The 26049-nt window shown below is 36.4% G+C and overlaps 1 protein-coding gene across 1 annotated transcript in view; it reads right to left on the bottom strand.

The window, feature by feature from the left end:
* ATRX (ATRX chromatin remodeler) overlaps positions 1-26049 on the bottom strand; it is a 73123-nt gene that overhangs the window by 29244 nt on the left and 17830 nt on the right. Inside the window, exons 8-19 of the mRNA XM_059824602.1 lie at positions 25318-25388; positions 18580-18710; positions 17883-18062; positions 16094-16187; positions 15453-15561; positions 14610-14789; positions 14079-14220; positions 12799-12908; positions 7920-8066; positions 7535-7712; positions 2050-2187; positions 933-1108 (exon numbers count right to left, since the gene is read on the bottom strand). Of these exons, the coding sequence (XP_059680585.1) occupies positions 933-1108; positions 2050-2187; positions 7535-7712; positions 7920-8066; positions 12799-12908; positions 14079-14220; positions 14610-14789; positions 15453-15561; positions 16094-16187; positions 17883-18062; positions 18580-18710; positions 25318-25388 (1656 nt within the window). The remainder of the gene's footprint in view (positions 1-932; positions 1109-2049; positions 2188-7534; positions 7713-7919; positions 8067-12798; positions 12909-14078; positions 14221-14609; positions 14790-15452; positions 15562-16093; positions 16188-17882; positions 18063-18579; positions 18711-25317; positions 25389-26049) is intronic.

The following is a 26049-nucleotide window of genomic DNA, read 5'->3' as shown; positions in this document are numbered from 1 at the left end:
TGAGAAAATCCATGTGGGCTCTGTCCAGTGTCGCACAACACGGGATGCCCAGCATCTGAAGGCATGTAAGATCTACTTGCTATTTAAGTTCCTCTTCTTGTTCTGTCTTTCAGTTTGTGTTCCTGTACTGCTGTATAGATGTATAGAATTATGTAGGCTATCCTCTCACTACTATTCGTATTTCCAAGATCATCTTTTTAGGATAGGAGGTCCTTAACCAGCCTTACACACTGCACCAGTGCCTGGGTTTATAAAGCAGAAGAGCAGTAACATCATGCTGACAGCACACGATGTGCAATACCATAGCAGGTTAACTGAAGAGCAAGGAATCCAGCCCTCACTCTGGAGATCCAGGCAGTTTTGCTTTGTTTTTTTCATCTAAGGTCTTAAAGGTAACAAGCTCTTCACCCTTTTGGACCTGCTTAATCTTCTTTCTCTCCTCTTCCCCATCATTCTGATTCTCACAAATCAGAGAAAATAGGAATTCAGAACCAAGTGACAAACTATGGATCTCCAGCTTCTTGTGCGGTTTTTAAGGCAGTTGGGTTTTTAAATGTGTGTTCTTTAAATGTGTATATGGAATTAAAAAAGAATATTTCAAAGCAACTGATGCCCTACTCCACCACATGATTTTCTCATGTCCTAGCAGGAAACCAGCTGTATCCTCTCATATACGTATATGTCCTGCTTAGGATACACTGACATTTGGATAAAAGCTATGAAATTTTTGTAACTTTTTCTAGTCACAATAAATAATACAGAGATCTAGTAATTAGTGAAAATATTTAAGTTAAAAGTAATAGCTGGATTCAATGGAGCTCTCAAATAGCAAGTTTACAGGCCTTTGAGCGCTTTTATCAGAATGAGATGAAATAACTCCTCGCCACCCCGCAGCTAATTCAAGTAATTAGTTTTAGTAAAACTGTTCTTACCTGAACACATCCAGCTAACATCTCATAGAGAATATGTGCACGCTTCTTCATTACTCTGACATCTACCAGAGTAGAGTCTGCACACTGACCGTTCTGAATTGGATTTATAAATCGATTTCGGAATTCCTTAATTGAACCAAGCAAATTCTCCTTAATAAAGTTAACCATGCAGTGATCTGGGACAAAAAGATCAGACTTGAGTTCAAAATGGAAAGTACAGTACTGGGATTCATTCTAACAGAAAATAAACATGTAATATCTAAAACTGAGAACTTTCTGTTGAGCAAAAAACCCAAACAACCCCACCATTCTCCAGAAAGGGCACCTTAAATTGACACACACTCTAGCACAGAGGTAACTTCTAAATTTAATGTCAGATTTACAACTACCTCATCATGTTTGTTACACAAAGTTTGAAAGCTGCTGTACACCAAAGCAATCACATAACAAAATCATGTTTGCAAAGGTTTTTAAATAGATTCAAAAGCATATTAATCAATAGGCAAAAACATGACAGCCTATTAACAAATAGGAGCAAATGTTACAAGCTAGTTTAGAATGAGATTCCCAAGACAGTAACATAAATCACTGTTTGGTAAGTTCACTAAGAACACTGCTCTACAATGGTTTAAAACAATTTAAATTGATGCTGCTGCAAGACCTGGTCCACCCATTTGCCCTCTGAACATTCTCTCCCTTCCCCTTTTGACATGCTGAGACTCATCTGATCCTTTGGTTAGCCAGATCAAGGAACTAAACTGTCAGAAAGCTATCCACTTCTGCGTTGTTAATTTTCTGATACTCCTCATACAGGCTCCCTGAGGAATCAGATGTATGTAAGGCTACGCCGAGGGAAAGGATGGAGGAGAGGCCAGATGCCAACAGCTTCATTTTAATTTGACTTTAACCATCACGGAGCCACATCTTGAGACAATGATTTAAAATGCAAAATGCAAAACCAGATTGTTAGGGGTTTTTTTTAAATATAGAAACCTAGCAAACAGCTTCACCGTATCAAATTCTTTGCTTCTAATCAAACTAAGTCTATCTATATATTGCTGAAAGACAAAAGTATATTCAAGGAAATAAACGGTTCTTAAACCAGAGAACTACTCACATTCTATAAGATTATTTTGCAGTGGTGTTCCTGTAAGAATTATTCTTCTCCTAGATCGAATAGAATTCATTGCCTTAGAAACAGCAGATGCTTCATTTTTTAGTATGTGCCCTTCATCACAAACAACAAAGTCGGGGCCTAGAAAGAAATAACATTAGATCTCTTCCATCTTTTATAACCACAAAGAAACTGGAAGCCTAAAGAATTCAAAATTTGTTCTACTAATGTTATTAAGTTGTTTTTTTGACGCAGGGGTGTGTGTGTTTTGTGGGCTTTTCTTTAGCACTGTTAAGGTTCTCACTCAGCCTTTGCACGAGCATTCACAGTAGCCATTCTGGTAAACTACAGGCTGTTGCTTGTAAAGTCTTCATGGGAAGGATTAACAATATATTCCTATAAAAATTATCTATCCATGCAGTTAGCGTGTGCACGTCTACACTTCCATTCACCCTGTCAAAACTTCATAAAAGCGTTCCTTAAATCCAGCTTCGGCTGCCATCTACTGGTGCTCGGTCAATGCTAAAGAAAACCAAAAATCAGATAACCAGTAATTTTTCATTAAGGCAACAGGTCAGCATCAATAGGGGTAAAGTCTTATCTAAGGTAAGACACAATCAAATCTGACTTGAATTACAGACAAGTGAATTGGCACCTTGCCGCTGAAAGTCAGCACAGAAATGTCCTCAGCTTTCTTCCCGAAGATAAAACCAAGGGTTCTAGACTGCGATTTCAGGTGAGTTTGCACAAGGAATGTCAGAACCACTCCACAATACATTTCCACGGTATGCAAAGCAACTCTAACGGATTTAAGTGTTACAATTTGGGGTTTAAGATAAATAATACCAAACTTGGCAGAACAGACTTATACACCCTAATGGTTTTCAGATTTGGGGCAATTTCTGGAAGCTCTTTCATTGAAAGAAGAAGTAAAAGATATTCTAGGATCCAACTAATAACTTGGAATGAATGTTTTACCAGATGTAAACCTGACCTCAATTCCAGTGCTATCAACCATGAAGTCAGCTGAAGTCAAGTTTACGCACCTTTGAAAAATGCTATACAAAGCCCTCGGCTGGGTCCGTCTATCCAGCTCTGAAGAGGCTGATATTTGAGGTGGCAAAGGAGTATTTATCAGCATGGACAATCTAATCTCTTCTAACTTACTAAGATCAGTTTTCCTCAGACTAACTTTAATTTTCTTCTTTACAAGGCAGTTTAAGTCTAGGACAGTGATCAACAACAGAGAATCAGTTACACCTTTGACCACTTGCATGACTTAATGCCAGTGCCAGTCACCTTAATGGTGCCATTTTAAGTGTCAAAAAGCGATTTGAATCTTACATGCTAACAGAAGAGGAATCAAGATTTTTTTTCCAAGCAGAAAAAAAATGTCTTTTTAACCAAGTCTAGAAGACAATTACGAAAATCCACATACGAATTCCAAACACACTTAGACTTGTCCAAACCTACTTATTTCTGAATTTTCACACCCGCCACAGAAACATTTCCCCATGTTATTTCACTGTTGTACCTTCCCCTGTTTCGACAGCATGCAGAACACCGAGTGGCTACACACAAAGCCTTCCTTTAATTTTAAGCAAAAGTCTCTTAATAGTGACAGATCCTTTCTCTAGTCCTCATTCCTGAAGAGTAAGGATCTTGCAAGCTGTTCACACAGCGTACAGTACTACTGAGATGGTTTGGAGCCGGTTTCTAGAACTGAAGCATTTGCAAGGATTTGCAACATCTCCCCACCAGATGTGACAGCTTGCACATTAATAGATCAGTCTCAGAAATAGATTTGGTCTAGTACATTATGTTTACAATCAGAATCAAAGTACATTAGAGAAGAAGGATAATGAAGTCTTAATGACAGACAGCAATCAAAATTGTGCACATACCCCAGGAAATCAGTTTCAGTAAGGACTGTGATTCATTAACATGAAGTGGTTAGTTAAAAAAAACAAAACAAAACCGAAAAACCCACCTCAAAAAACTGTTGTTTAGAGTTAAGTGAATGATAGTAAAAACATGAAAAAATTATCTTCGTGAAATTATTCATGGTTTGTTTGGCAGGCGTGTAGCATTGATATCTTGAACTAACATCTTGGCTACAATTCAGTGGCAGGGATTTTCATAAATTTGTGGGTTTTTTCTTGTTCTTAAAAAACATGAATGCAGTTCATTATGGACAGATCATTTCTCAAAATATTATAAAGGAATGTAAAATGTAAAGGGACCTCAAGGGATCATTTAGTTCATTTTCTTCTTCCGAGATAAGAGTTATGAGAAAGGGACATATCTTCCCTGACAGAAGTAGGAAACTCCATGACCCCCCTCTTTTGCTCAAACACTGTGCAATGATACCTAATTTAAATGATCTCTGCTGCAAATCAGAATAAATTCTGCCCTTTTCCTTCTCCAACTGATGTAAAAAACAACAGATAACAGTCTTTTCCGTAACCAGCTCCTACATGGTGGAAAACTTGTCAGTTTAATCGTCTTTTTTCTAGGCTAAAAAGTCTCACTCCTCAAAGGTCAGTCTTCATCTTCTTATCCTTCTTGCTGTACTTGCACATGTTAATATATTGATACGCATAAAACATACTCAGTGATAGATATATAGACAGACACACAGTTCTCCTTGTCCTCTTAAGTCTACAAGAACTTAAGTCTGCTTTATACAACTGCCAATTAAAGAGCAGTTTCCAAGTTAAACAGTAATGGAATTTTTATTAGTAGCAACAAGTAAAAAAAAAATACAAAGTTATTGAAATGCTGCAAGCAAAGCACAACAGCTATCAATAAACCAAGCAGCATTTCATCAGTTGCACAAAGCATTATGGGAAACCATTTGTTGCTCTGCATGCGTATATAATCCTGCTATTATTTCACATAGCAGAGCTAGTTAATTAATGAAATCACTTCTCACACTACTTCTCCACCCATAAACTTTGGCTAAACCTTCCCTCTCTGGTCCCCTCTTCTGTAGCATACAGTGCAATACAAGCTTCTACTACAGAATATGTCTACCCTAGCAGTATTCATTTTAACCAGACATATATCATTAAATTATCGCTCAAATACCAAATTTGCAACTTTTTAAATTAAAAATGCTCCCAGAGGCAAAGGTTTTCCTATTTACAGTCACAGCAGTAAGCCAGCACATAGCTTCATAACTTTTTTACTGGCAGCCTGCTATATTGACGATGCTGTGATTCACAAAGACAAAGACAGCAAGAAACAAATAATGGTCGTTGCAAGATGCTTCTCATCAATTTAGCCAATCCAAATGTCTCCAAAAACTAATGGATAACAACAGATGAACACTTCTGTCTTTTTCTAATTAGTTAAAATAGAGAAAGATTTGAAGCAACATAAAAACAATTATGCTGTTATTTCAAGGTTAGTTTTGCTAACCGTCTGATTCCATCCTCTCAACCAACCAGTCCAAGAAGAGAATAAAACAGGGGGCTCCATGTTCATACAAAATTATTCAAAACCTACAAGGCTCAATGTGCTGCAGTTTCTGAACTCGATTAAATCTACAAAAGTCAATAACCTAATCACAAACTCTGCTCTGTCATGTTGCCCCAAGCTGACTAAAAAGGTTTGGAAGTAGAACAGAACCATGCCTACAAGCAGGATGTAAAAACCAAGAGATTCACAAGAGATGGGACAGGGAAGGTTACACAAGTCACTGTGTCTCCTCCATAAAACTGCAGGCCCAACATGCCACCCCACTCCACAGTCCAATATTTTTGGAGTTACGTAAAGACATATCCATGAAGGAAGAGACAATATTACTATAAAGACACACGGTAACAACCCCTACGTTTAACCTCCCTTACACTTTCTACAAGGAAAAAAACCCACAAAAATCATTCACTGTAAGAGCGTTTAACATTTTATTTCATCATTGCCCGAGAACATGACCAACAGAATACAAATCTGCTGTCAGGCTACTGTCCCGTCACCACTACTTCAAGACAGCACTTCACACCTTTTCTTCTCTAGCTGTGACCTTCCTGGCAACAGTCTCAACAAATGCAATATCCCGAGCAAATCGCATACAGAATAAGACTGACAGCACAGGGTTCCCTCCCCACCGCCCCCCTTTTTTTTTTTGGCTTGTTTTTGGTAACTGCAACATTAATAGAAGGAGTCAGAACACCCACTGGCAAGAAGTGCATTTTCTTCATTGTTTAAATAATGCGTGCGATTCAACATAATCACAAAAATAGTTCATCAGCTACTGTACTTCAGCTTCCCTGACTCCACAGCAATTATGTGATTTAGTGAGCCAAACTGGCAGAAAATTAATTAATGTTTTAGCTGCTCAAACAGGCTGTCTGCAGAGCTGGCAATGCCAATTCCAATTGGCCAACGCCAATAATCACAAAGTTATTTTTCCCATTAGAAGAATTCCTTTGTCCGTTGGAACAAAATTCACAGCCCTACTATTATTTGAAATGTTACAAAATTAAGCTCACCAAGTACAATTATAAACCAGACCAATGCTGCATTTCATCAATCGGAAAGAAAAAAAAATAAAAATCAACCATACTCTGTCAAGAAACCTAAAGTCCAACCAGATAATTAAAACCCAAGAAAACCTACCTCCAGAATCAAAGAAACCATTTACACTACCTACCGTATCAGCGTTCTCAATTTAAAGGGAAATATTAAAGTTATGGCAAAGGTGCTTTTTAAAAAACAGTTTTTAAGGTATACTGCATGCTGCATAACCGTAAGTTGTTTTCAGTTCAGCACTTGTAGGAAAATTTTGCTATTTTACTAAGACTTGCTAATCCTAAAACCTTTAGGTCTTTTTGGTGACCACCTGATAGATTGGTTATATCAACTTGGAATATTTTCAAGTGCTTACGTACATGCTTACGTAAGTTTGCTCAGTTCAGCTGATCTTAAACCAGACATCTGTTTCTTAGACTGAAAATAAGAATTAAGTGCTTTATCTGCAATCAATTCACTAGCACTTAATTAACACTTGTTTGTTCACACTTACAAGGTACATTCTCAACTATTTTTCATGTGTAGCTACTCCCTTAACAGTCAATTTCCATCAAGGATAAAGCAGCTTGTGGTTGCAATAAATTAGCAGATTAAAATAACCTCAGGTTTCCAACACAGTCACTTCGAATTACCTTGCAAAGAAAGCAATGCTAGCAAAAAAGATACCTATTATGAAAAGCTTCCAGTCTATATTCCTGTGGTCATTTCTGTATTTGATGTAATAGATAAGACTGTTATCGAAGTCTATTTACAAAAGCAGATGGGGCAGCTTCTGAACAACCATTTCTGTTAACTCAGCAAAAGCCAACAAAGAAAATCTGATAAATCTTACTAATATTATAATTTAAAATTATTTGTCCAACAGATTTCCATTTGCAAGATTACTTAGCTCATATACATAAACCAGAAAGTACAATTTATATAATGCATACTTGTATTAATTTTCACTTACCTGGATCAACTAAAGCTTTGTTAAATATTTCTTTAAGTTTTCTACTCTTCACATTCCTGCCTTGTGCAAGATTACGATACATCTCATAGCCTATTATCATCACACCTCCTTCATCTTGCCAACGCTGGAGCATATAGCTTCTCTCTTGAGGGCGTTTCACAGTTGCTAGTTCACAGACCTTTCAAAGGGGGAAAAATATGCTTGAATTTCTCTTAAAATACCGAAGTACTGGTGTAACTTTCAAATACCTAAGGCTTATTAATGCAAGTAGATTTTTCACATACTTAAAGTGCACTCCTTAGCCTATATTTTGAGTGGTGGAGCTTCTCAATTATGTAAACCGTTCAGTTATTTCATTTTTAAGAACTCTTTTTAAGCCTTATACCTCTAGTTTTTCATCATCTTCTAAACCTTCTTGCCATTTTTCAAACTCATTCAACCAGTTCAAGGCAGTGTTCAGTGGACACACTACCAGAGCCGTCCGAAAATCCAGCTTGTCACACAGCAAGACTGTGTGAAGAAAACTTACTACCTGCAAGAGGAAAAAACAGACAAAATGCCAAATAAAACACTGAGTATTAAACACTAGGAAAGAAACATACAAGTATATATTCACATATAGAACTTACCAACAACAGTCTTGTTCAAACATTCTTTTTCTGTTTGTTAAACAACTCGCTGCTTAAAATACACATGTATTTTGGAGTCGTACACTTGTTACTCTGTGTTGCACAGCTGCATACATCCTTTACATACTAAGACACACACAGTTTCGAATTGCACCAGATAGCAGAATGATTTAAAAAATAAGGAACCCTCCCTTTACATTTCACCAATCATTTTCACAAACTAAAAATGTCTATTAGGTCATTTTTAAGCTTTCTCCCAATACTTGCCCCAAACATGAAGTAAGTTCACCTCTTTGGACTTCACAAATGTATCAAGTTTCTTGGAAGTGAACTTCAGTCTTAAATCAATGTTTTCCACGTTTTTTCAACATACTGGCAAATTCTCTCAAAAAAAAGCTCTGAAGCAGGTTACTGAAATGCTTTCCAAATATCCACCCTGTAGCTAGACTGGCTATATGTTGCAGATGATAACATCTCCTTGAGGCCTGAGAAAAAACCTTCAATCTTTTGATGTCACTCAGTGTTTCTGCTGGGCTGCCTGTTTTTGAGCAGTAGCAAATAAAGAGAGGACTAGAGGTAATCTGTAAAAACCCGGGAGCAGAAGAGTCAGTGATCCCATGGCAGCTCCAGCTCTCACACCAGACTCTTCATGGTGACGACTACACTCTAAGCCACATACCAAGATTTGATCTGGAAAGAACTTTCTGGATGTTGTACAGTTATCTGGCAACTCGGATTTAACGCACTGTTCCAAAGTAATTTCAAACTGCATGACTCTGCTTGGAACACTGGGGAACAAACTGCTTTTAGATGCTGCAATACAAAAGGAATTAGTAGTGGTTTTGCGATCAAGACAAAAGCATCTCATGTTCAGATGCAAAAACTACCCATGAAGACTAATCACAAAAGTCCTATGTCCTGGACAGCCAGCAAATCCCTAATTGCCTTATTTCCCCAATCCTTTACTGACATTCTTTGCAGTTTGCAAAGCTGCTAAAACTTATCACTGATTTAGCTCTTTTAAGAGCTGAACAACAAATCGCAGAGTACAGTAGAAGGACTGGCAAATGAGCACATAAGGAAAATACCAACTACCTAAGCTACAAACACTGGCCATAAAAATACTTGATATGTATTTGTAACTGTGGCTTTCTTTGATTATCAAGAAGTTACAGCTAAAACGAATGTCATGAACACATCTGGATCACATACAAAAATACCTTCTGCTGTGAAGTATTTCACCAAACTAAAGTATATAGTGTGTAAGAGTACTAAGTCACCTAGACTGCATTGCTACGTTAAAGCACAACAGTTCTGCAAAACATTTCAGATCTCCAGTAAAAGGTGTAATTAACTCCTAAAGAACCATAAGACCTAAGCTAGAATTAAGCATGTAAAAATATACTCTTCAAAGGTGATTTTCAAAGTATGTATTAAAGTCCTCTTCTATAGGATTGCAGATTGTCAAAATACTGTGTCTGTCACCCCAACTTCCATAAACAAAGCAAAGCTGTATAAACTGCAGCTGGAGTTCTTAAAAACATACTGTCCACATGCTGTGCAGCACAAGCAACCAAGAATGCAGCTTGTTTTACCTAAACAGTACATACAGTGAACAATCGCAGTCCCTCTGATCATCTACAGCTCTGTGTTACTCAAAATAACCCCCGCAACCCCAGCAAAACCCATGGTGGGGTTGGGTTGATGGTTGGACTTGATGATCTTACAGGTCTTTTCCAACCTTAACGATTCTGTGATTCTGTGAAATCAGAAAACCACAAAACCCAAGCTTCCCTTGATTGACTCCCTTGAGCCTGTTTTTTTGCAGAGGAGTCTAGGGGATCTAAAGAATCTGAAGATGTCACGCCAGACTAAGCACTCCGTGACTATATCCTGCAATTCGCAGGTTAAGAAAGAACATTCTCAGGATCAGAAAGTCCTAAGCAAAATTTGTGTGAGCTAGGTCAGAGGAGAGCAGGATTAGGTACTTCTCATGTAACTTCACTTTTTGAAGAATCCTGGGTAGCAATGGTTTAGAGGGAAGACACAGGAACAAGGAAGCCATCTGACCCAGTAAGGCACAGCTAACACCAGCAAAGAATAACAGATACCTCCTGCTAGATTCTCTCTGAAGATTTTCTCTTGGAGCAGATTTCAAGTCTCTACAAATAATAATGACAATTTGCTATCTAGCAGCATCCAGGTGTGCTGACTACGCCAAACACCAACTAGCAAGGCAGATGTGAGCACTACAGAGAGTAAAAACTACTGAGACACCTCATTGCAAACACACAGGTGTCAAAGACTAACCGCTTGTCAACAGGATCTTAAAGCATTTTGGTCGCTAAGTGACTACAAGGCCGTAAAGCTGGCTGTTGTCACTTGCAGACTATGAATCTAGCTACGGCACAAAAGTGTTGAGACATCTTTCAAACAGCTTGGAATTCCAGTGCGTTGATATACTGACCTCTCTACGAAAGAACAGATCTTGAGCCTTCAGGTCAGGTGATAGCGCTTCCCAATCCAATGGGGAAGCTTCTACCACAGTTGACCAAGATGGAAGAGGATGGTGAAATGGCATTTCCTCACAGACGCTTTGAGGATCCCATCCTCACTGTAGGAAGAAAACAACCTCTTTGAGAACCATCATCACCATGCTAAAGAGACTGCGCTCCAGGGAATGAGTAAAGTGCATCCATATTTGGAGCATGTGAAGAAAGAATTTAGAATGAAGTGTTGCGCAAGTGCTGGTGGCTAACGTGATCTAGACTTGCCGGTCACAAACTCACCAGAGCATTAGGCAGATCTCCTGTCAAGTGACTTTATAGCTAAGAACCACTCTTGGCACAGGAAGGGCCTGACTGATCCCGAGTTGAAATCGGTTCTAATCAATTCCAATGTCTGCAGAAGCTGCAAGTTAGATTTCTAATGAGTCCATTCCAGCCAGAGATCAAAAGGGTTCACAGTAATTCATTTCAATAGCCAGTTGTCCTGATAAAGATAAAGGGAATATCTCCCTCCTCCAGAAATGAGGAAACATAGCATCAATGAAGGCCAACGACAGGGAGACCAAAGTGGCCCTGCTTTTCTGAGGGCATTTTCAAGCACAGATAAGGTTGTTACTCTCCTTTTTTCTTCAGAGTTCTCAAAAATTTCCCTTTCTCTTTCCCAGAATCAGAGGGAAAGGTTCTTCTGTCAAATGACTTCTGCTAAAGGAATTCTTGGGAAAAGACTGGGCAGCTGAGCAGCAAGACGCGCAACTCACCCCCGTTCTTTGCTCACAGTATTTGTGGTGATGCTACATCTGGCTAAACGCAAAACCAAAATTTATGAAGACAGGTCGATACTTGGAAACAAGCAAACACAAAAGGAATTCATCACTCCTGGCTATCCTGAGAAGGTGCTAGGGTGAACACTGAGACGCAGGGAATTCAAGAAAACTGATTTTGATCTTTTGCCTCTTTTGAAGGTCAAGGGCATAAGCTTCTCCTGAGGCCTGCAATGATTGTAAGAGGCCCAAGAAAAAGAGCTATGAGCATTGTTTTACAGCAACTGCTTGGGTGATCAGTTTCAGAAGAAACTTTAAGATGGGGATTGAGCTTCAGATTTTAAAGACTAATAGAAATGGTAAGTTGTTCACTGTGCAACTTTTAACATGGCAGAAAAGCCACTTGTATCAGACCAAGAAATACGGAAATCTTATTTTAAGAAATGCTACAATATTCTGTTTCAAAGGTTTTTAGAAAGCTGTCTTCAGCAGTGTAAAGCAGAAGGAACATGCGCTGAAGTGACAATGAAGGCTTGAACCTGAAGATCTCAGGAAGCAAAGAATTGTAAAGCCAAAAGAAAAGAAATAAAGAAGTGAAAAAGGTGTTGAAAGTATGCCCTGTACTCAACTGTCAAGGCAATGAAAGTTTCTGGTCTTAATTGTTTGTGATGCACAACGACCCAAAAACACGAATGTACATATGGACAATTACTGAAATAGAAAACAAATGCCACCTGTCCCTCAACCCAAAAAAGTCTAAATTGTAGCAAGACATTGTTTATATTAAAACAGAAAGCATCTGACTTTAGACAATAAAAGTCAGTCATAAAAAAAATCCAAACGAAAAACCCGAAAAACAATAAACTTGTACTTTATCAGTGCAACAAATAAATTTATAAAACCACTGAGGAAAATAAACAATTTAAGGAGCAACACATGAATGAGGAAGACAGTAAAAACCATACCTGCTTAAGATTATTAAACTGTCTTAGAAACACAGGTTCCTGAAGCCTGTCTCCTACTAGCTGTATTTTCTTGCTCTGAGTTGCAAGGGAGCTACATATCACTTACAATTAAATATGACCTTCTCACATTGATATCAGTGATTACCTGATTTAATTTTAGACATTTTAAAAGCCGAGAAAGCACAAGCGTATATCAGAACTTTCACAGCTGTATACTACGAAACACAACTTCTTTCTCAAGACCTCTTTACAAAACATTTTCCTCCAGCAACCCTCATCGAGTCACTGCCTAGGAAACAATAAGTTTTACTATGTTCTGAAAGTCATTAAAATTGGCTTTTGTTGGATCAGCTTTTGAGAGCAAGCTACAGACCTGAAAACAAAACAACTTCTGTTTCTTACCTGTAACGTTTTCCCCAGACCCATACAGTGAGCAAGAATGCATCCAGAACCAGGAGATGTCTTTGTTTTTTTTACAGATTCACAACAGCAATCCCACATGAACTGAACACCTGAAGAAAAGAATTGAAAATTTTCTTAATAAACATTCATTTTATTAAAGTTCACCTGATAAGACATAGGTGGGATCACTGCAAGATCATTGTAACTCTTAGAAAAGCGGTGCTCAGGATAATCATTGATTCATTTCTGTCCAATGTGTTGTATTTGGGATGATCTTTGTCTTGAACTTAATTATATTCACAATTTTCACTGAAGATGTGGCAACTGGGTTAGAAAATATTACTGTGCAGACTGCAGACGACTGTGATCTTGGGGACAGGGAGAAGAGAGGAGACAGAACGGAAGTGTCAAGGATTTCATGAAAAGACTAAAACGATCTTGGATCTGAAACCAGCTATAAGAAATTCTGCCAAGACAGATCAGATGTGAAGTTCTACCCTTAAGGAGGAAAAAAATCAAGTAAGAACTGTGACAGCTGAAAAAGGAAAGGAAATACATGCTACGTAACAAAACGCATTAACAACATGAGGGTCTGCTGGATGATTTTTTTGTTCTTTGCAATATATTTATTGGGGAGTTGTATTCTACTATGCTACACTCAGCACAGATGAGGCTTCAACTTGACTGCTGTGTCTGATTCAGAGCACCTCCCTTCAAGAGCTGACGCAAGTTCAGAAGTTTCTTACTAAAATGGAAAGGTTGTAGATTATGAACTTTGAGGAAAACTTAAAATAACAGAATGAGCTGTGGAGCAAATTAAGATTGGTTATTCTTCTCTTCCCCTTCTTCACTAGAAACAGAATATGGAAAGAACTTGGCTTGATGTGCAGTCATGTCAGGTATCAGAAAAAGTCTGTTGAGAAAGCCAGGAAAATACTGTGAGTTTTTCAAATCTTCACTGAAAACTAAGAAGTGAATATACTAATTCCTCAATAGAATGGGTAAACATATATTTGATTCTGCCTCAGTGTGGAGAATTAGATGATCCTGAGGACCCTTCCAACTTTACATTTCTAAGGTTCTTTGCTTGTAAAACAGAACTATGTATTGCTGATCTCATTTACTTTTGTTCAGATGTTCCAAAAATAAAGCATTAAACCTGACATTCCAGCATTTGCCTGCCAAGGTGTTTTTCTTATGATTCTAATTCATGTTGCATATGGTGCTGTGCCAGCGGAGGGAAAAAAAGAAATAAAAATTTTAAAACTCTCTTTCCTTACCATCTACTTGGTGTGGTTTCAGTCTGGTAACTATATTCCTGTGAACCTGCACTAATGGTTCTTTGGTTTCTTCATCTTCATCTAAAACCAGCTTAGTTGTAATGGGACACTTCAGAGGTGAAGCATCTTCTATCTCTATCACCTATAAGCAGAAACAGGGCACCGCAGAAATACTTCACACGTGAATAATACCAAGCATTTGACAGACACTAGCTTTAGCAAAACTGGAAGTCGTGATTTATTTAGTAAAGGAAAACCTTAAATTCATCACAACTTACTTTAGGAGAGCGCTTCTCCCCATGGAAAGTAAGGCAGTAGGCAATATAAACAGCTTTCTAAAGACTTCAGTAGTCTTTAGTAAAACTTACCAATGTTAACCTGCAGGAAACTACAAATAAAACTTGTGGCTTACAAGACTACATATAAGTACTTTTAAAATCACTTATCAAATTAAATTGAGGTAGAAATATGTCATCTAAACATCATCATCAATTCAACCTCCTAGCATTTTGCTAAGAAAAGAGAACATACCTCTCTCAATTTCTCTCTCTCCCGTTCTCTTTCTGCTATACGTTTTCTTCTTTCTTCTTCTTCTTTAAGTGCATTTTGTGTTTCTGTTCTAAGCTTATCATCTTTAATAATTTTCCTTATTTTCTTCCTGCCTTTTCCAGGAGATTTTGAATCATCATTGTCCTCATCCTCAGAATTACTCTATTACAAATTAAATAAATTAAGTATTAGCAAGAAAATTATGGCACAGACCGTCAAATCCTTCATTTTTAGACAAGCTCCCATAAATTTTTATATACACAGGTGGAGTTTAGCTTGTAAGAAAAAAGATACTTTTATTAAAAAAACAAGCTAGCCAGCATGACAGAAGAAGTGCCACCTTAACTATAATGCATTCTGAGATATTGAAGATACAAGCCCAGCTGTGCAAAGGCAGTACTGAAGATACTGTTATCATTTGATAGTAACTAATGACTCTCAATAAGGAATTATTTTTCTGTTCCAGTGGTGCTAGATCAGATCAACTATCACCTACTTCACATAGGAAAAGAATCCCTGATACTAGAAGGTCTTAATCTACTATTTCTGTCATCCTCTACATTTAGTTTAAAAATTCCATTTACTTAAAAGATATCATGCATTTTTATCAGCATCTAGAGAGGAAATGGTTTTAGTTAAAGGCAATGTTTTTTCCCACTAATGGTGCCATTTTACAAATTTTAGCACTGAATTAACATTGAGAAAAGTTGTAATTCTTTACTGTACTTTGTGCAGAGCTGTTTGAGATACCCAAGTCCTTAAGCAGCTGGCAGAAGAGACAGGAACTCCTTTTCCCATTTATTAATTCAAAACACAATATAGTACCTTATTGTTGTTTTCACTTGAAGAATCCTCTTGAACCTTTATACGCCTTCGTTTCTTTTTCTGTTTGTAACTGCGCTGGTTTTCTTCTGCCTCAGCTTTCTTGGCCGACCTATTAAAAAAAAAAAAGACAGTCTTACTGATTAACAATAATAATTCATTACCTCACTGAAAAACAATGATAAAAAAGTACATGAACTACATGGCTAATTAACATAATATATACTCTCTTTGTGCAATCAGGGGTTTACTTCCAAATTCCTTCCTCCCCCTGGACATGCATAGCAACGGTCTATTCCAGACAATCCTGAAGAATCTCAGAATTGTAAGTATTAGTTTTCTACTGCAATCCACCATTCCTCAGTTGACATTGACATATTTAGCATAAAAATGCTCATTTTTTTTGTTAATCTTTTTTTCATACTGGCTCATCAAATTGCTGTGCACCGCATACTGTGGTAAAAATTCAAAATTCTCACATTTGCTGCAAAGTTAATTAGCAGATACCAAATTATAGATAAGTATCATCAAAGGTTTTAAGGACTGATCCAAAGTCTTTAACTCTTACCATCTCGCTGCCTAAACTGCACTATTAAAAACCAAAAACCAAACACAGGACAAGCATAGTTAAGCTTCACTTATACCTTGTTCTTGGACGTTGGTCATCTTCAGACTCACTGACTTCTTCACTAACTGCAGATTCATGAAACTCAGAGTCATTTGAATCATCGCTGCTCACTTTAAAAATAAAGTATGATTTCATGGTGAATATTATTGCAAAGTTAGCAACATTACGTATCTTCTAATTATACAACAAACTGTTTAAGATCAAACAAGCACAAGTTCATTTCAGACAGTATGGGACCCATTAAACATAGTAATAAGAAGCAACAGGAATATAAGGGGTACGGAGTAGAAAAGCTTAACATGTAAGCACCAGCCGAGTCCTGATAGATGGCATATTACGCCAACGAGACTTGAGGTCTTTATGGGTGAATACATCTAAGTATAGTTTACAAGCAAATGACAGAAAGCATTATATTAGAAAGCGTCACATTTCAAAGACAGCGGGTGAGGAAAAGAGAACACAATGGGGAACAGTACAGAACTTCAGAAAACAAAAGATAATTTTTAGTTAAACAGAAGCTTTTGTTTCAAATGTTTTAGATGTGATTTTATAATCATACTTCACAATTCATGCAAACAACCCTTATTTACTAACATGCAATTACATTACTGTATTTATGGCTTGAAGTTTCTTCAGGTAATGCAAGTTTAAAACTGACTCAAAAGACAATTAAAAATACACCAAAACTAGCAGCATTAGGTAATACTTCCAGTAACTACTTTTAGGAGCTATCACTGGCATTTACAGGTAATTAAGACCAGCCTGACATTTAGCACCTTTATAATTTCAGTTTGACCTTGAACACAGTGGAAAGCTTAACTGTTTTATGAACAAGGCTTAAAACAAGGATTGTTTTACATACATAGGGAAATCTAATATTAATAACATAGGGCTGAAAAACGGCGAGCCGAAATGAAGTATATTGTTCTACTTGAGACTAGTGAACTTCAAAGACTATTAGTCCGGCTGCATCTTATTTGCACACTGCCGTTGTAATTTACAATTCCTTTTCTTGAAAGAAATGTTGTTGGTAGAGTTATAATTCTGTGAGGGAGGAAAAGCCTGAATATACATTCAGATAAAAAAAGAGAGTTTTCATGAAGGGAAACGATGAACAAATCGCCTTGCATCTTTCAGTCTGCGGAACACTGCAAAGGATGGCTAGCATTAGCGCAACACTAAGAACAGGAAAGTACTGCGCACCCTTACTTCCACTGGCCACAAAACACTATCAACATCTACACCGACCAACGTGGCAGTAAACATTTATCTTTACTATCGCTCCCTTCCTCTGCCCCAAATGATTCAGTGCAAGGGACTGACAGATTCTTTGTTCTTGCATGCAACAATGAAAATGAAAAAATCAAAGTCAAGCATCATTTCACAGTGCCATCTGGTGTTCAACTAAAGCTTGCAACATTTAAATTCTAGGATGGGGAAATTTCTGATGCACAAGGGCCTACTAACAGTCCAGGTTAAAGAGAGAAATTACACACAGGACGAGATTGATTTTCCCAAATTAGACACAGTGGGTCTGCCTCTGTTATTTAAGATAAATATTCTAAGACTCAACAAGAATAATCCAATTCAGAGGATACAGTAAGCGGAGAGCACTGCGTTTGTATTCAACATTTTAAATAAAACTATTTATCAAACACAGATAAGAGAATTCTAGATTTAATACACAAGGAAGTCTATACAGAGATTTTAAAATTATAGAGTTTCAGATCTCCATTCTGATATTCATTGGACTTATTTTACAGAAGCAAGTACTTTTTGTGACAAAACATGTTTGGATTATGTACCTTTCCTTCTATTCCTGCGCTTCCCTTCTTTTTTGTCCTTTGGTTTCACCTTTTTTTCTTCACCAGATTCTCCGTCACTCACTGTCAGCTTGTGCCTGAGCAGCCTGTGTCTGTATCTAGGCTTCTTTGATTCTTCCTCCTCTGAATCCGATTCAGAATTATCTTCCTTTTCATTCTCTTCTGTCAGAGATAAGAGTCAGTACAACATGCACACTGGTCATTTTTTTCTTACTTAACTTTGGCAAGAAGTAAAACCTGAATTAATTTTGGCTAAATTCTGTACTTTCCCAGAAAATTATGGGCAACAACATACCCTTGTTCCCTTCAAATTTTAAGTATTTTATGCTGCCTGAACACTTGGAATGTCTGTTCCAATGACTGTATATGTTAGTGAAATCTCTCCCGGGCATTTGCACATCTTACTGTTCTGTATAGATTATTCCTCACAAATCCCCAGGACTTCTGAATTCGTTACAAAAATAAGACTATTAACAAAAAAAAAAATACACTTACAGAAAAGAGATGATAATCCTCCTGATCATGTACATTGGCCTCTATTTGGCAACTACCTATCGACATCAATGACATTTTTTTGTTGAAAACTGAAGAAACTTTAATAATTGTAATTTTCTGAAGTGACCTCTGAAATGACAGGCACTACAGCACCACTTTTTCCCAGATGCTTTTTGGTGCTCACCATCATGTCCTGTGTTTTCATTTTGCTTTCCAGTTTTCTTTTTTCCTTCATCCGATTCATCATCTGAAGATGCATCCTCATCAGAGGAAAGATTGGCTTTGATTTCTTCTAAAAGCATTTTCTTGGCAATTCTTTGAAGTAAAACAGAAAAAACTATTTATTCCATTGTTCAAGTAAATCTATGAACGATAAGTGTAATCCTATACCATTCAGAACTTCAAAAAAAAAGGTTGAAAGCTGAACAAAAAAAAAGACACATGATGAAAAGTCATTGTGGTAAGACAGGAGATATCAGCAAAAATCTCATGTTAAATGTAACGGGTTAACTTGCTCTTAGAAAGCAAATCCGTATAATGCTTCTTAAAAAAGAAGTTTGATGCTTTATGGCACGACTGGAGATAGCTCTAAAACGTACAAAATTAAACATTTCGTTTTATTCATGGTCTGTTTGGCTGGACTCTTGTCAGTTCTGGGATAGGCACCTGTATGAATTCTAACTGTAACAAGAACGTGAAGATGCTGCAGGCTAAATCCTAATACTCAACTCATTCCCCCCCAAAATGGTTATCATGCTTACTTGATTTAAATCAATGAGATTAATTCCCTGAGGCACTGAATCTACTTGACTAGTGTATATGAAAACAGTAATAGTTTTAAAAACAGTGTATCACTAAACGCATGTTTTGAACAAGGAGAAAAAGATTATTGCAACATGCATTAACTCACAGGTTAAAAAAAAAAAAAAAAGAATTTATTACCCTACCTCTACAGAGCTTGCTTTCAACTGTGTGACCATTCTAATTGCCTGGGCCCACCCTGCTGCAAAGAGATGCTGTAATAATTGAAGCAACTCATGACGTCTCAAGACAAACTGATATTAAGTGCCTCGGGAAAAAAACCCACACTGAATCCTTCATATAACTACAAGCACTTGCCTTACAGCAGCTATGGCAAAAAAAAAAAAAAGATGTGTGTATACACATACACGCAAAAAAGTTCTATCAAACATTACAGGACCTGAACTTCCAAGAAAAATTACGATCTTATTTCCTGTTCCACAAACTGTTCGCTCAGCTTCTCAGTTTCATTTCAGCACAAGAATGTTTTCAGCTAACGTACAGAAGTTACTATGGAAAAATGATTTCTTCACATGCTCTTGCAACATAAAAAGAAAATCTTATATGAATCTATCCAAGGCAAAATATAAAATGATATGTCAAAAGCACAGGAAAATAGCAGACTTATCTGAGAACTCGTACTTCCAGGGGGGGAAAAAAATCCTGAAAGAATGAAACCAGGCCTTCCTCATACAAATATCAGAAATATTATAGTTTTCATTCCATGGTCGTCAATTTTAAATGAAAATTTTTTTTTCTAGGTCAAATCTGGTCTGTCTGGCCTTTCAGGAGAATTAATGTATACTGTATCTACATAGTTCAGAATGGGAAAGCTTTTACACCAGTCAAAACAATAGTTCAAAACCCATGAAACTGAACCACAATCTAGGCTTCATTTGGAAATGGCAAAGGAACGGCGATCTGAAGTACAGCTTCTTATACATTAGAAAATTAAGTTGTTACTTTAATGTAGCACTATAAAATAGGTTTTAAAGAATCTGTGTTTCATTTTTCAGCATGTAATGTGCCCCTAAAACAAAGGAACTTTTCAAATGGAATTTTCCCAAGGTATCTTTCCTAACACTTCATATAGTATTTTCTATTTTTTGAGTGGTAGTACATTTTCCAGAAAGATCCTAATGCTAATGTATATTCAGTTATTATTAAAAGATGGAAGTAAAATGGTTTAATAAACATTTAAGATTGCTTAGTGAGTCACAGACTATCCATCAGCATCCAAAACTCCCCCCCCTTTTTGAGAAATGGCTTGCGAAGAAATAGCTGATTAAAACTTTAAAATGCAGTACTCTCTGTAAGCTTTAATTCCGTATATATCAACAGATCACAGTGTGAACCCAGTGAAAACTTACTAAAGTCCATAGATAAGTAACATCCTCTTCCAAATGTTTTCTGCATTAGGTCCTTCCAAAGGATTTGGAAAAGGGACTTAGGTGGGTTTTTTTTTTATTGGTTTGTTGTTGGTTTTTGTTTTTTAAACCCACTACATCATGTATAATAGCAACAGGAATAAACAGCTCCTTAGATAAGAAATTAAGACTGTATTTCTTCCATCTCTTAATGGTCAGAACTTTTTCTTCAAAATGAAACTGCTTGGAGTATCACAGGTTGGCTTCTCTTTAAAAGCTTTTAATGTAAATTATTAACCATGAATCCTACTCCAGGAAATGCAGACAGCAGAAGTTTGGCTACTTTTCTTGTTTCAAAAAGTAACAATATCATCACCAAAGTTTTGCTTTGGAAGAGGGAAAAAAGTAGAAACACTAAAAAACCTGCAAATAGTAATACTGCCTTTGACTTATTTTGGATTGTCCTCAATTGTGTTAGTTAGCAAAGTTAACACAACTTGTACATGGATAACAATACTTACCTTTCATACAAGTCACCTTTAAAAAATTATTTATCTATTTTTAAACAAAGGTTGACTTTGGTTGTTAACAAAAGACGACATACATTTGTAATTGTTCTTTTATGAAATTTTTTTTTTAAAGGGGGGCGAAGCAAATGTATCATTCATCTAAAAATATCATGCACAAAACCTATTATCCATAAACAGAAGATGCTGTTATTTTCCTACTAATCATCATCATAATCACCAACCAGATTGGATAAACTTATTAGTTTCTAATTAATTTTTTATAATAATACTGATTAATAAGTTATTGCTTTTATACTCTGCGATAGAAAGTTAGACATTTTTTAGCTAGGATAAAGATTCAACCACTTTGAATCAAACTGAGATGGAACTGTTTGTTCAGTGAAAAAAGCTATGTTCTCTTCAATGCATTCTACTGGTGCCATGTTAGGCTAAAAATGTAAGACATTGTTGAGACGTTCAGAATGTAAAAGATTCCTGGTTTTAATATAACTACCTATCGGAGAGGAATTACAAGTGTAAGCAATAGTAGAACCAAACAGATTAAGCTTTGTAGATGCATCTGACAAATGACTGATGTAACAAAGGGCTTATATGAATTAGAATAGATTAACTACCAGACTCTTGAAACTGGTTTTAAGTTGAATTATATGCAGCTCAGGATAATATATCACATTTCTATTTTAAGATATAAACCCATTTAAAGTGACCAGGTTTCTAAGCTAAGAAACTTCGTATGCTAGATTTAACATTTTAATATTTGCATTAACATCAAACTGCAAGTACCAAGAAAACCCAGCTATGATAGCATGAAAACTCCCCCGCTCACATTATTGCGGAGAAACCCATGAAAATCAAAAGACACTGTAATATTTACTCGGGTCAAGGACATAAAAGATATTCTTGGCCAACCAGATGTTGAACACTATAAACAAATTAAATTAAGCAGCACAGACAGCTGTATGACCTCCAGCACAGGACTTCAGGTAGTTAAAAAAAAAAAAATAAAAAAAAAATCCCTCCATTTCATTCATTTCTGCCACTGCTCTGCTGTGACCTTGAGCATGTCATGTTGCCTAGCCCTACTCCATCTTATCTAAACATATCTTGAGATTTGTATAAAGGACTTTTCCCTGACATGTATTTATACAGTGCCTTACAGAATGGGGCCGTCATCTCAACCAGGACATATAAAAACAACCCTAGAATAAAGTAACAGTATATATGTATAATTTTATATAAATCAGGATTTAAATATTTCACCTTTGTAAGAATGACACCAACAATACACATTTAGAAATAATGAATTGGTTACTCTGTATTTTTTAACTTATGCCAAAAGAAAACATTTTTTAAGAGAGATAGGCAAACTGGAAATTATCCAGGGGTTGCTTAGTCACAGAATAGGACTACTTTATCCTTCAGACATTCCAGCAAAAATGGAATAGTAGGTGCAGCCTCTCATGATGTGGAGGTTAAGTCCACATGATAATTTACACCATTCTTGTTCATGAATTTTAGAGTGCCAATACGATGGACTCATTTATAGATTGTCAAAAATCTTGGTGAGACAATGCTACCACTTTAAAAATATTTCTTCTTCTTAAAAACTCATAATTTTAAATATTAATTATCATGATGTATTACTACCAATTAGATTATATCGTATCAACTCACACGTAGTGTTCATAAATACCTACTAATTATATGTAGAAATAAGGTTGCCCAAAACAAGCCTGGGGTGGGGCGGGGGAGGACATTTTTATGTGGCTAATAAAAGCCACCATTCTTTCAGCCAGAGCACTACTGATTTAAATGGGCCTTTGGTATATCACTAAAAAAATTAGAACCATTTAAAATATATTCTGAGATATGAATATTTGAATGAAATGTCATACATGTTTTAAAAAAAATAGTGAAAACTGCCAAACACCTTGTTCCAAATACTGTACTGTCTTTGTTGAAACAGTCTGATTTTCAAGCTGTCACAGTTGTATTAAATTAAATGCTTGGACAAGAAAAACGTTTTACAAAAATTTATTGCAACCATCAAATACTTAAAGGCATTCTGCATTAAATACACTATTGACTTCTTAATAAACAAAACTACTGCAAACATATTAAACAGTACCATTTAAAAGATCAGAAGGACCAATAATAGATAATTACACAACATAAGATGAAAGCATACAGCACTGTATGTCATATTATGACCCACTTGGATATTGCATTTTGGCAAAGATGATTTCAAGACTATTAATATTCATGTCATGCACATCCAAAGGTATGCAAATAACAGAACATCTAAACTAGAGACTTGCAAACATGAGAGTTCCCACACTACAAATACCCGGTAGGTACTACATACCCTCTTTGGCCTGGAAGAAAATAGGCAACTTATCTGAATAGTAGGTAAACTATTTCAACACTTTGTGTTGAGTAAACAGAAGAACAAGCTTTTAACTTCTCGAAATTTGTTCCATCTTTTTACATTTTATATATCTGATTTTGGTGCCAAGTACAACATGTGATGAATGTAAAATTAGACTGCAGTTACCAGTTAACATGTCTGAAGGTTAACAAAACTGTTTATTGACAAAATACCTCCCCATCTCAAATATATATTAAAAATATTCCCTAAATAAAAAACTTCAACACAGATTCAGCTTAAAAACAAAGTACAGAAACTGATTTTTAAACCCCAAATTTGTATTACTGATTTGTTTGTTATCAGTTGGGTTAACTCATTTCCCAATATAGCTCTTAAACTAATAATTAAGATCTGTCAGTAACATTTGTACGGTAAACATTGAACTTGGACAAAAGTGTATTGGCTTAGTTATCAACCAGAAACACTTAAGAAACAAACAAAAAAGAAAAAAGAAGGGGAAAAAAAACCCCCACCTCAAAACAGGACTGAAATTAAAGCATAATTTAAAAAGATCTCATACTACCAATGTTTACATGTTCTGCTTATGACCCTGTGCTGTCAAATCCCTAAAAAGCATCTTTAAAAGTTGAATTATTTGATTAAATTTGATGACTGAAAACAAGCAAGAACTACATCAGCAGCAACATTTTGATGCCAAAATGAGGTCCATAAAGGATATAAAAACAGTGTTTTTAAAATTTACTTCTGCCACAGATCAAAACATAGAACTCTGTGAAACAAAGATACCATATTCTAAACTAGTAAGGCTCAGAAGCAGAAAAAGACTCCATCAGCAACTGTGCAAAGCTATGAAGCTGGTCCCATACATGCTATATGGCCAAAAAAATCAGTTTCTGAAATACTGTATAAAAATTTGTTGAACAACTCTTTATAGTCTAACTACAATTAACTTCTAAAAAGAAACTGTGGCTCGTCATTGAGCAATACTTCATGTTGTGCATTCACTCATTAGGAAACGAAGCTTTTACATTTTCTAGCCAAGCTAACTTGATAACTACAATGGTACTGTTAAAATATGACATGTCTTAACTAACTATATCTTTCACAGATTCATTTTTATTGAACTTGAAACTGAAGCAATACATATAAGCCACAATTCTGAAAATATCTATGCAAAGACTTAAAATATATATTGTATTCTTAGTCTCTCTGATACCAGTTGAGCCTATGCACAGTGCTTGTAGAATCAGGGCCTTAACTATCACATTAGTCACTTCAGGTATTCTTTAGTGGATTAAAACTCACTTCAATTAACAGCTGAAAATATCTAGTACTCCTTTCTCCACATTTGTGTTTTCTCTTTATTGAGAAAAGATGTTTCAATTAAAAAAGCAAGTTACGTAACATTAATAACCAAGTTCAATCTGAAGATATTTTAGCACTGCACATTGCACCGATGCAAACTTTTACCTTCTATTCATGTAACTAGCTGAAATTCACATTTATTAGAACTAGTTTTACCTGCCTGAATGAAATACTTGTCACAAACCTCACACTTTCCGTGGGAACATAAAATGGACAATGCTGCAGTGCATTTATAACACACCCTATGCAAGGTGTGTTAGCTAACACTTCTAAATACTTTCTTTGCATTTCTGGATTTTGGCCTCTGTTTTCTGGCCCCTTGTTCAAACTTGCGGGAAGCCCATGAGCGAGTCTTTACAAGGCAGGCAGTCGTGGTTTTTACAACCTGCTTGCTCTTCCGTTGCGCCGGTTTGCGCCCACGCCTAGGGTGTGTTATAATCTTTTTTAAGTCCTTACGGATGGTATCATACCTATTCTCAGGATCGTCATCATCATCATCTTCCTCCTCCTCCATTGGAACAGCCCTTGATTTAGTCTCTCCCTCATCTCCTGGGGGAGGAAGAGGAAACAAAAACCCAGAAAATGTGAACACTTAATACATGTAAAATACGCAATAAACAACACAGCACATGAACTATTGTTTCCATCAAGAATCCCCATATAAAAATAGCTTGGTAACACCACCGCTTTTCTACTAGCAAACAAAAAAGCCAGTTACCTATCTTGACATATAAAAATAAATATTCTTTTATTAATAAAAGTATCTAGTTTTTCAAGCAGCACTTTTATCCACGTTATGCTTGCTACTACACACAACTTGCAATTCTTTCCTTATTACACACTGTGAAATTCAGTTTTTTACACCAAAACATACAGAGACCGAATACTCCACTTAGGATTCAGAAATTGTTTCGTAAGAAGTTATTAGCTCCATTTCAGAAGCTCCAGTACTGAATTTGTGTAAATGGAAAAGAAGGCCCAAACAAATATATTACAGAATCACTTACCAAACTTACGAGCTACCCTGCTGCCATTAAGAAGTACTCGAGAACAATAATCCTTGCCTATTTTTGCTTTCAGAATATCAAATACAATGCACGTACATTTGTTGTGTCTGTGTGAAGACTCATGTTTTGAAAACTATATGCGCTATCCTTACTGCAAATACCAAAACTCAGCTGCGCTACATGGATACTGTCTCA

This window comes from Gavia stellata, chromosome 14, assembly GCF_030936135.1.
Source record: "Gavia stellata isolate bGavSte3 chromosome 14, bGavSte3.hap2, whole genome shotgun sequence".
Classification (NCBI taxonomy): Eukaryota; Metazoa; Chordata; class Aves; order Gaviiformes; family Gaviidae; genus Gavia; species Gavia stellata.
Note: the sequence above shows the minus strand (reverse complement) of the source record. Positions and strands in the feature narration are given on the sequence as shown.